The following is a 12,060-nucleotide window of genomic DNA, read 5'->3' as shown; positions in this document are numbered from 1 at the left end:
CCCACTTGAGACACTGACGACTCGACCCGCTTAAGTCACTAAGGAGTCGACCCACTTAAGACACTCCCACTTGAGACACTGAGGACTCGACCCGTTTGAGACACAAAGGAATCGACCCGCTTGAGACACTTGAACTCTACCCTCTTAAGACACTAAGGAAACGACCCATTTAAGACACTAAAAAGAATCGACCTACTTAAGACACTAAGGATTCGACCCATTTAAGACACTAAAAAGAATCGACCCATTTAAGACACTAAGGAAACGACCCATTTAAGACACTAAGGATTCGACCCATTTAAGACACTAAGGAAACGACCCATTTAAGACACTAAAAAGAATCGACCCGCTTAAGACACTTGGATTCGACCCACTTAAGACACTAAGGATTCGACCCACTTAACACACTCCCACTTGAGACACTAAGCAGCCTCGACCACGTGAAGTCCCTCAACAAGGGCCTGGAGAACAAGATCATCAGCCTGCAGCAGAAGCTCGGCGCGGCGCTCGAGCGGGCCAAGGGCATCGACCCTCTCGCGCTGCAGGTGGCTGAGCTGAGGTCAGTACAGCAGCACGAGGACTCGACCCACTTAACACACTCCCACTTGAGACACTAAGCAGCCTCGACCACGTGAAGTCCCTCAACAAGGGCCTGGAGAACAAGATCATCAGCCTGCAGCAGAAGCTCGGCGCGGCGCTCGAGCGGGCCAAGGGCATCGACCCTCTCGCGCTGCAGGTGGCTGAGCTGAGGTCAGTACAGCAGCACGAGGACTCGACCCACTTAACACACTCCCACTTGAGACACTAAGCAGCCTCGACCACGTGAAGTCCCTCAACAAGGGCCTGGAGAACAAGATCATCAGCCTGCAGCAGAAGCTCGGCGCGGCGCTCGAGCGGGCCAAGGGCATCGACCCTCTCGCGCTGCAGGTGGCTGAGCTGAGGTCAGTACAGCAGCACGAGGACTCGACCCACTTAACACACTCCCACTTGAGACACTAAGCAGCCTCGACCACGTGAAGTCCCTCAACAAGGGCCTGGAGAACAAGATCATCAGCCTGCAGCAGAAGCTCGGCGCGGCGCTCGAGCGGGCCAAGGGCATCGACCCTCTCGCGCTGCAGGTGGCTGAGCTGAGGTCAGTACAGCAGCACGAGGACTCGACCCACTTAACACACTCCCACTTGAGACACTAAGCAGCCTCGACCACGTGAAGTCCCTCAACAAGGGCCTGGAGAACAAGATCATCAGCCTGCAGCAGAAGCTCGGCGCGGCGCTCGAGCGGGCCAAGGGCATCGACCCTCTCGCGCTGCAGGTGGCTGAGCTGAGGTCAGTACAGCAGCACGAGGACTCGACCCACTTAACACACTCCCACTTGAGACACTAAGCAGCCTCGACCACGTGAAGTCCCTCAACAAGGGCCTGGAGAACAAGATCATCAGCCTGCAGCAGAAGCTCGGCGCGGCGCTCGAGCGGGCCAAGGGCATCGACCCTCTCGCGCTGCAGGTGGCTGAGCTGAGGTCAGTACAGCAGCACGAGGACTCGACCCACTTAACACACTCCCACTTGAGACACTAAGCAGCCTCGACCACGTGAAGTCCCTCAACAAGGGCCTGGAGAACAAGATCATCAGCCTGCAGCAGAAGCTCGGCGCGGCGCTCGAGCGGGCCAAGGGCATCGACCCTCTCGCGCTGCAGGTGGCTGAGCTGAGGTCAGTACAGCAGCACGAGGACTCGACCCACTTAACACACTCCCACTTGAGACACTAAGCAGCCTCGACCACGTGAAGTCCCTCAACAAGGGCCTGGAGAACAAGATCATCAGCCTGCAGCAGAAGCTCGGCGCGGCGCTCGAGCGGGCCAAGGGCATCGACCCTCTCGCGCTGCAGGTGGCTGAGCTGAGGTCAGTACAGCAGCACGAGGACTCGACCCACTTAACACACTCCCACTTGAGACACTGACGACTCGACCCGCTTGAGACACAAAGGAATCGACCCGCTTGAGACACTTGAACTCGACCCTCTTAAGACACTAAGGAAACGACCCATTTAAGACACTAAAAAGAATCGACCCATTTAAGACACTAAGGAAACGACCCATTTAAGACACTAAAAAGAATCGACCCATATAAGACACTAAGGAAACGCCCCATTTAAGACACTAAAAAGAATCGACCTATTTAAGACACTAAGGATTCGACCCATTTAGACACTAGGGAATCAAACCACTCAAGATACTTAAAAGTCGACCCATTTAAGTCACTAAGGAGTCGACCCATTTAAGTCACTAAGGAGTTGACCCACTTATTTCACTAAGGAGTCGACCCATTTTAGACACTAAGCATCGACCCACTTAAGACACTAAGGAGTCGACCCACTTAAGACACTAAGGCATCGACCCATATAACACACTCCCACTTGAGACACTAAGCAGCCTCGACCACGTGAAGTCCCTCAACAAGGGCCTGGAGAACAAGATCATCAGCCTGCAGCAGAAGCTCGGCGCGGCGCTCGAGCGGGCCAAGGGCATCGACCCTCTCGCGCTGCAGGTGGCTGAGCTGAGGTCAGTACAGCAGCACGAGGACTCGACCCACTTAACACACTCCCACTTGAGACACTAAGCAGCCTCGACCACGTGAAGTCCCTCAACAAGGGCCTGGAGAACAAGATCATCAGCCTGCAGCAGAAGCTCGGCGCGGCGCTCGAGCGGGCCAAGGGCATCGACCCTCTCGCGCTGCAGGTGGCTGAGCTGAGGTCAGTACAGCAGCACGAGGACTCGACCCACTTAACACACTCCCACTTGAGACACTAAGCAGCCTCGACCACGTGAAGTCCCTCAACAAGGGCCTGGAGAACAAGATCATCAGCCTGCAGCAGAAGCTCGGCGCGGCGCTCGAGCGGGCCAAGGGCATCGACCCTCTCGCGCTGCAGGTGGCTGAGCTGAGGTCAGTACAGCAGCACGAGGACTCGACCCACTTAACACACTCCCACTTGAGACACTAAGCAGCCTCGACCACGTGAAGTCCCTCAACAAGGGCCTGGAGAACAAGATCATCAGCCTGCAGCAGAAGCTCGGCGCGGCGCTCGAGCGGGCCAAGGGCATCGACCCTCTCGCGCTGCAGGTGGCTGAGCTGAGGTCAGTACAGCAGCACGAGGACTCGACCCACTTAACACACTCCCACTTGAGACACTAAGCAGCCTCGACCACGTGAAGTCCCTCAACAAGGGCCTGGAGAACAAGATCATCAGCCTGCAGCAGAAGCTCGGCGCGGCGCTCGAGCGGGCCAAGGGCATCGACCCTCTCGCGCTGCAGGTGGCTGAGCTGAGGTCAGTACAGCAGCACGAGGACTCGACCCACTTAACACACTCCCACTTGAGACACTAAGCAGCCTCGACCACGTGAAGTCCCTCAACAAGGGCCTGGAGAACAAGATCATCAGCCTGCAGCAGAAGCTCGGCGCGGCGCTCGAGCGGGCCAAGGGCATCGACCCTCTCGCGCTGCAGGTGGCTGAGCTGAGGTCAGTACAGCAGCACGAGGACTCGACCCACTTAACACACTCCCACTTGAGACACTAAGCAGCCTCGACCACGTGAAGTCCCTCAACAAGGGCCTGGAGAACAAGATCATCAGCCTGCAGCAGAAGCTCGGCGCGGCGCTCGAGCGGGCCAAGGGCATCGACCCTCTCGCGCTGCAGGTGGCTGAGCTGAGGTCAGTACAGCAGCACGAGGACTCGACCCACTTAACACACTCCCACTTGAGACACTGATGATTCGACCTGCTTAATACTCTATAAGGAATCGACCCGTTTAAGACACTAAGGAATCGACCCATTTAGACACTAAGGAAACGACCCATTTAAGACACTAATAATTAATTAATCGAGCCACTTAACACACTTCCACTTAAGACAGTAACAACTCGACCAGATTTAGGCACTGAGGACTCGACCCGCTTCAGACACTTGGAATCGACCCGCTTGAGACGCTAAGGAGTCGACCCACTTAAGATACTAAGAAATCGACCCACTTAAGACACTTAAAAATCGACCTACTTGAGACTTTTAAATTTTTATAGATTACAAGGTTCTTACAAAACATCTAATTTATTTATTTGTCCACAGAGCAAAACTGGAAGGCCTCAAACTGGTAGAAATTGAAGTGAAAACCCTGAAAGTAGACAGGGTAGAAAAGGACAACCTGATCGAGTCGCTAAAAGCTGAATTAGCGCAAGAGCGAGACAGCAACAAGGTCATGGTGGAGCAGATGGAGGAAATGAAACGGAAGTATAAGAAAGAGAAGGAAGATTTGGAAATGGAGAGCGAGAAATTAGCTAACGAGTTGAGAAGCAACAAAGAACATTACGAGCTGGCTATAGAAGGTACATTTTTATGTTTTAAGCTATCTTAAACCTCCGCTATACGTATACAGGGTGTTAGGTAAATGTGTATATGAGCCGACACTAGCCCATGTTAACATGGTCATATAAATGGTATGGTGAAGTCAGAAAATTGATATCTTCATTTTAATTATTTAAATTTTCATACAAATCGGATTTTATAAAATTTATTTTGTATGAAAATTTAAAAAAATTAAATGATGATATCAAATTTCTGACTTCACCATATCATTTATATGCCCACGCTAACATGGGCTAGTGTCGGCTCATATACCCATTTATCTAACACCCTGTATAGGTAGCACACTTATCAACCCGGAAAGGGATCGTAACCGTATCAACTGGAGGCGGTCAGTATTCTTTGTATGAAACTTCATACTGCAACGCACACTTATTCGCACCGTAACGTAAACGATTCGCCTCGCGGTTGACAGTGCGCGAAAGACGATACCGTGTTGATCACTTTCCGAGTTCATAAGTCAGCTTAACATGGCTGTTTTAAAAACACTGCAGTTTATCTCTAAAAACTGAGTTAGTTTTGGAATCAATAAATAGAAAAATAGAGATCACGATCTGTGATGTCATAGCTCCTCTTTGCCATACATATGGGAGGGTCAGAGACTGGGAGAGTCATTTTTCGAATGCTAATAAAAAGTGCGTCAATCTAAAGATATAACTCAAAGGTGACTGACTGACTGACATAGAGATCTATAAACGCACAGCCCAAACCACTGGACGGATCGGGCTGAAATTTGGCATGCAGGTAGATGTTATGACGTAGGCATCCGCTAAGAAAGGATTTTACGAAACTCCACCCCTAAGGGGGTAAAACCGGATCCACGCGTACGAAGTCCCGGGCGGCTGCTAGTTGATTATATTATTGTAGAGATTCCAAACTAATATATCGATCGTCAGATTTACAATATTTAGGAAGTACCGCTCACCAAGCAAAGTCCTTATCAACGCGTATCTGGGTACAAATTAATTTGATAAGATATTGATAACATTGATGCTAAATAATTAGTTCAATCTATCACGCATACCACCTAGACCTAAATTTATTGGTTTTTGCATACCAAACACTATTTGCTTTGTATTTTCTTTAAAATGTAGGCCTATAGCGTTTAGTGTTTGTTTTTAATCTATAGAGACATACTATTCTGATTACAGATGATTGTTATTGTGAAATTACAGTGTAAATAAGTGGTGTGTTTTAATTGTTTTAGTGTTATAGGTTATACAAAAAGGCATAAAGACTTATAATTTTTTTGTGATGATTTCATGTAGCAAAGTTCTTGAAAAACTGTTTTTCTAAGTATATATTTTTCTTAGAACCTGAAAACTGTTAATTTTACTATCCTAGACAGCATTTCACTTAACATCAGGTGCGATTGCGGTCAAATACCTGCCTTGTTCTGCATAAAAAAACCCAACCAGTGAACCCAAGTTTGTCCCGGGGGAAAGTTAAACTGTCATTGGACCCGCAACGAAATTAATCAGAAGAACATAGGAGTTCGAAGTTAAGGTTCGACTTCCCTCCAGTGTACAGTGGTATTCTCTCCAATTCATAGACAATGGTAGTGCCTCCCGAAACTCCAGAAATTGTAATAACGGAATCACCTGTTCCCCCTGTAAAAGATACCTATGTGTGGAACAAGGAGTTTGAAAACAGGGCCAGGTTTTGGAAAGGTAATTAAGAAATAAAGGTGTAGAAAAACTTTAGTCGAATGGTGTCATTATTCTCACTCTTCTGGCCTCACCAACCCGTCTGGCCAGCGTGGGGAGTGTAGGCCAAATCCTCCATTAGCCTCTGGTAAATTAGAGGGTCGTGCTCCTGCAATGGAGACTAAATGACTTGATAAATCTTTTTGTGTTATAATTTCTCTATCCTATGGTGAAAGATGTTATTAGTTACTAAGGCTGAGTTGCACCATCTTATTTTAAAACCGTGACTATAACGATAACTGGTGTTTTTTATGGAGTTCGACAGATTTTTGGCGTTTGTTAAAAGTTAAACTAAGATGGTGCAACCCACCCTAAGTTTAGCCCGCGACTTTCACCGACATTCACAGAAGTTGACAAAAAACCAGCGAGACTCACGTCCAAAAACACTTTTTGTTATTAAAAGCATGTACAAAGTTATCTCCATGTTTTTCCTCTTCAGTATTTTTTATCCTTTATTCAATAGTCAATATCTTTATTGCATTCCATGTTGTACATAAGGTCTTACACAATCTATTGTCTCAAACATTCAATGACACAGTTGGACTGTTGTCGCCATAGTTATGGTTTTCTTTATTACATTACAAACTAGCGGCCGCCCGCGAATTGGTACGCGTGGATCCCGTTTTACCCCCATAGGGGTGGAGTTTCAAAAAATCCTTTCTTAGCGGATGCCTACGTCATAACATCTACCTGAATGCCAAATATCAGCCCGATCCGTCCAGTGGTTTGGGCTGTGCGTTGATAGATCACTATGTCAGTCAGTCAGTCACCTTTGGGTTTATATTTAGATTTACAAATGAACCAATGTGATCTTCTCTTCTAGACCGTGACAAGCAGCACGAGCTGGAGAAAAAAGCTCTCAGCGCAGAACTAGAGGCAGAAAGGCAGAGCCGGCAGAAACTGCTGTCTTCGCAGTACGAACTGCAAGAGCGGTTGGACTCCTTGCAACGGTATGTGGAAGTATATTGTTTTTTGAAAGAAATATTTTAACTTCATAATTAGACTAGCTTTTGCCCGCGGCTTCACCCGCGTGAAATTTAGTGCCACAGATTCACATAAATTATAGCCTATACGTTAATCTGGGTTACAAATAATAATACTGTAAAGTTTCAACAAAATACGTTCAGTAGTTTTTGCGTGAAAGAGTAACAAACATCCACACAAACTTTCGCCTTTGTAATATTAGTAGGATTAACTGATCCAGTTATAAAGTCTGACGCAGAATGTGCACTTCGCAAGAGTTATAGAAGTTATAGAAAACTCTTCAGCCTTTATATTTGCACAGAAAGTGCGCATTTTGCGAAGTGCACATTCTGCTACAGACCCCCAGTTAAACTAAATATGATTATGTTAGGACTTAGAAGTGAGTTCACCCAAATAGTTCAAGATTCGACGGGGTTCGAACTACCGACCCGAGAATCGCCTCTACTTTTTGATTTAATTTCTAGCTCGAAATTTTATGAAAAAATACATTTCAATCAATCGTAGAGAGATTAAAATGTTGAAGAACAAAAATATTCTTTATTATGTGGGCCTCACTGTTGTATTTTGTTTGTTACAGAGCCCCACCACCAAAAGAACACAGGCGCTCTCTGTCGGACGCTAGCACCAACTCACAGCAAGAAACTACCGTTGAAGATGTGAGTTACAACACTTTTTATAATCCGTACTTTTCAGCCTTAAAGACTTTTTAAAAGGCCAGTCTCTACAGAAGGCAGGAGCACGACTCTCTAATTTACCTGCACTCTTCTCATGGATGTCGTAAGAGGCGACTAAGAGACACAGGACCATCAGGCCTCTCCAGCCCGTCCGGTCAGCGAAGGGAGTGTAGGCCAAATCCTCCATTTGTCCCTGGTAAATTGGAAAGCGTCATTATCCTGCAGTGACCTCCTGTAGAGACTTTAAATAAAAAGAATATCAGTAACTAGCGGCCGCTCGCGACTTCGTACGCGTGGATCCCGTTTTACCCCCTTAGGTGTGGAGTTTCGTAAAATCCTTTCTTAGCGGATGCCTACGTCATTACCCGATCCGTCCAGCGGTTTGGGCTGTGCGCTGATAGATCACTACGTCAGTCAGTCAGTCACCTTTGAGTTATTGTATATTTAGATTTGCATTGCTAAAAATACTAATAGTCCCGTTACCACTCGTACTCGTACTAAGCTAAATATGCTTGTGTCACGAGTGGGTTCACCACAATATTCGGGCAGCTCGGGGTTTGAACCAGCATTTCTCGAATCTCGAGACGGCCAGTCCGAAACCGTCATCTATCAGTTATTGTTCCTAATGACCTGAAGATAAATAAAATACTTCTACGTAATATTAATCAAATCATTTGTTGAACAGGACTACGGGTACGGGTCGGTCCGTTCCGTGGAGACCACGAGACCGGCGCTGGAAGCTGTCAACTGGTCCGCCGGCTCGCACAACGGGCCCAGTCCGGTAAGTGATTTGTAAACCTTTATGTCCATTTTCACCATCAATCCTTAAGTGTTAAGTGACCCCTATGAAAACAAAATTCCTGCTATGTGTTAAAATACCATGGGGGTTACTTAAACATTAGGGTTTGATGATGAAAGCGGGAATTAACGTCACATCTTTAGGAGTCGCTTAAGACACCGCACCGTCATCATTATACGTCCAGACGATACGTCCATCGCTGAACATAGGCCTCCTCCAATGATCTTCAGATTGGCCGGTTGGAAGCGCCATTCCTGCATGTTTACGGGGTCATCTGTCCCCCTTGTGATATTATAATAAGGCCTGAAACCTATGTAATTAAACAAATAAATAAAATAAATTGTGTGACATGGTTTGCAATTAATTAAAGACACTGGAAAACGAAATCGAAAGGTCTGAGATAGGTTATTATTAGACTATTGAAGTAGTTTCTCAAACTATCGACAAAATAGATATAATAACAAAATCCTCATTCATAACTTTTCCGAGATGCATTTTATCGTGATATCACATGACGTAGGCAATTTAGCATGCTCTAATTGCTCAATATGAGCTATCTGTAATATAGGGTCCTTCTAAATCAGCTACGTTCCGTTTAATGGGAGCATGTATACGTCACACTGAATACGTTCCCAAAGTTTGAGCCAAAAATTCAGGCTAGTTTCCGAGATAATTAAGGAAACAACTTCATTTCTTATCAATCCAATACAACACCCTGTTCAGCTGATTCACTACTACACTGACAAAAATCCGCACGCACACGAGCTTACGTAATGGCCGCCATTGCGCTTGTGCTGCCGTTGGGCCACTGGCCGCGAACACAAGAGTGCCGCCGGACGACGGACCGGGCGCCACACAAGCTATTCTAGGGCTACTACTAGTTATTTAAGGAATTAAATTAAGCAGAAAATTAAAGTTTATTTATTTTTGGTAACATAAAAAAATCTTATGTGGTAAATACTTATTTAGTGGCCTTAATGGAATGATGTTTATTCAAAAGTTCGTTAAAATACTTTTGCGCTTGTAAAAATCTTTTATTTCAAACGTAGCAACGAAACGAAGCAAAAAAGTTAGTTGCCGAAATCAATGACTTATTTTTATGCCATACACAAATGGGATAGTTACCATGACTATGAAATTTAGAATTACGGTTATTATTACGATAAAGCAGGCACATTTTTCATGTTAATTTTAATCGCTTAATATCCCCTTAGCAAATTAAAAATGTGATTCGTAATTGACTCGATCATAGCAGAAACTAAACGCTATCGAATTATCTACCTGTGATTATCGGCAGTCTTTAGTATTCCGAAGTAAATAAGTAAATAATTGTTCCCAACCATCAATTTTAAACTGAAATAATAATCATTAAAATCATCGTAGAAACAAAAAAAAATTATAAAAGTAAATAATGATAGTTTTATTATTGTTAAGATTAGAAAGAATTTTGGAGTTGACATCCTTATTTATGCGTGGCGGAGTCGGTGGTATCAAAGACAGCCGTCCCTCACAATAGCCGACCGCGCTAGTGTTGTAAGAACCTCGAGTCTTTAAAGTCTTTATTTTGAGACTTGAGTTTATTTTTAAGACTAGGACTCGTTAGTCACATGAATAAGGGAATAATTGAGTCTTCCGAGTCCTTTCAAGTATTTTAAGTTCTTTGAGCTAGACTGAATCATGACATGAACTTGAGTTGGTGTATACTAATAGGCAATAATGAGTGATTTCATATCATCATCCGTATGTTATATCCTAATTGAAAATAAAATAAATCGCTCAATACAAATGTAATATCAATAAAATTGCATTAAACGCAAATAATCGAATCAGAAGTATCCATCTAAAGACTGACGATTTTCGTAATCAAAAAGTTAAAACGGTCCAATAAAATAATAAACACACAGTCTTAATTCATAGCTATTTTATTTTCTTCAAACTTTTAATAAGTAAGATTCCAAGACTCGAGTGTCGTATCGTACAACACTAGCCGGCGCGCAGCAAACGAACTTTTAGACACGTGCCGCCGCCTTTAGACACGTGCCGCCGGCCGCCGGCTAGCGCAATGTACACTCACCAAAATAAAATTAAGAAATGCAACAAACTTTTTTTTACTATTCAAATTAAAATTGTGTTTATTGTTAAATCACAGGTACATAAGATAGGTCATAAATAAATACCAATTTGGAACGGAAATGATTCGGAAATTTTATTTAACTAATTAGGTACCTACCTACCTCATCTACTTTTCTATTGTAATAGAAATGATGACATTAACGATTAATTTAAGAATGGACTTTGATTTAGGATAAATGGAATATCAATACAAACAAATTGAAGAGTTTTATTTGCTTCAATAGTCTAATTTAATGTTTCTAAATAATTGACTAGGCCATTGAATTACCTTCACAAAACAATAAGTTCGATTAATTTTTAATTATTATCTGTTATAGGATATTTTACCATGAAATACTCAACACCATAATTTAGATTCGAATCAATTGAAATCGAAAGCAAGCAGATAAAATAATAAACAAATAAGTTTCTTTTTTGTCGACTGTACGCTTATGCCAACTTTTCGGCTCTTGCTTTGGCGGCGTCGGCGTCTTTGTGTCAACAAAAGGCGTGCGGCTTGTCGGCATTTGTCGGCGCGTGCGCTTTGATTTAATTCAGTTTTTGACTAGCTTTCTTGTGTGAAGGTGCGTTTTGTAGTGCTCGTGAAGTGAACTATGACGCACAGATGCACAAATGCAAATAAATTTACTAAGACGCGCCTTAAAAATCATGGCCTTTGCTGGTTGATTTTTCGATGGTATCGTGAGTCCGTTTTACTGTGATTAACATAAGATAATAAGGATGGACAACGATATGAGAGTAGGCCTGCAACATTGAAGTGATAGCTCGCCCAATCAGTCGATCAGCTAATCGGCTATCAGCTGTGACGACTGCTGTGAGTTGTTATGACGTTAGTGTAAACAACAAAAAAGTGTGCAGTGGTAGTGAGCGTTGTGTGTGTTGTGTCTCGTGTTCCTGTGCAGAATGAATACACTACAGCTTTGTTGTGTGAGTAAAAAATACAGCATGTTCCATTATGTAAGACGAAATGAATTTTTATTTTTGTTAGAAAATGTAACTTTGTAAAATCATTATAAAACACATACTCAAATTTGGTGAACTTGTTCAGTGTACCGTATAGATGCCCCCATTAAAAGGAATGTAGCTAGTTTAGAAGGACCCTGTATATTTTATTACTAGCTTTCCGCCCGCGGCTTCGCCCGCGTGGAATTTTGTCTGTCACAGAAAAACTTTATCGCGCGCGTCCCTGTTTCAAAAACCGGGATAAAAACTATCCTATGTCCTTTCCCGGTACTCAAACTATCTCCATACTAAATTTAATCAAAATCGGTTCAGTGGTTTAAGCGTCAAAGTGAGACAGACAGACAGAGCTACTTTCGCATTTATAATATTAGTATAGATGTTGCAGATTAGTATT

The 12,060-nt window shown here is 44.1% G+C and overlaps 1 protein-coding gene across 1 annotated transcript in view; it reads left to right on the top strand.

The window, feature by feature from the left end:
• LOC135084787 (unconventional myosin-Va) overlaps positions 1-12,060 on the top strand; it is a 79,812-nt gene that overhangs the window by 37,059 nt on the left and 30,693 nt on the right. Inside the window, exons 33-51 of the mRNA XM_063979524.1 lie at positions 431-559; positions 622-750; positions 813-941; positions 1,004-1,132; positions 1,195-1,323; positions 1,386-1,514; positions 1,577-1,705; positions 1,768-1,896; positions 2,424-2,555; positions 2,618-2,746; positions 2,809-2,937; positions 3,000-3,128; positions 3,191-3,319; positions 3,382-3,510; positions 3,573-3,701; positions 4,114-4,370; positions 6,937-7,063; positions 7,675-7,753; positions 8,457-8,552. Of these exons, the coding sequence (XP_063835594.1) occupies positions 431-559; positions 622-750; positions 813-941; positions 1,004-1,132; positions 1,195-1,323; positions 1,386-1,514; positions 1,577-1,705; positions 1,768-1,896; positions 2,424-2,555; positions 2,618-2,746; positions 2,809-2,937; positions 3,000-3,128; positions 3,191-3,319; positions 3,382-3,510; positions 3,573-3,701; positions 4,114-4,370; positions 6,937-7,063; positions 7,675-7,753; positions 8,457-8,552 (2,497 nt within the window). The remainder of the gene's footprint in view (positions 1-430; positions 560-621; positions 751-812; positions 942-1,003; positions 1,133-1,194; positions 1,324-1,385; positions 1,515-1,576; positions 1,706-1,767; positions 1,897-2,423; positions 2,556-2,617; positions 2,747-2,808; positions 2,938-2,999; positions 3,129-3,190; positions 3,320-3,381; positions 3,511-3,572; positions 3,702-4,113; positions 4,371-6,936; positions 7,064-7,674; positions 7,754-8,456; positions 8,553-12,060) is intronic.

The sequence above is a fragment of the Ostrinia nubilalis genome, chromosome 27 (assembly GCF_963855985.1).
Source record: "Ostrinia nubilalis chromosome 27, ilOstNubi1.1, whole genome shotgun sequence".
NCBI classification, from domain to species: Eukaryota; Metazoa; Arthropoda; class Insecta; order Lepidoptera; family Crambidae; genus Ostrinia; species Ostrinia nubilalis.
This window is presented reverse-complemented; position numbering and strand designations above follow the sequence as displayed.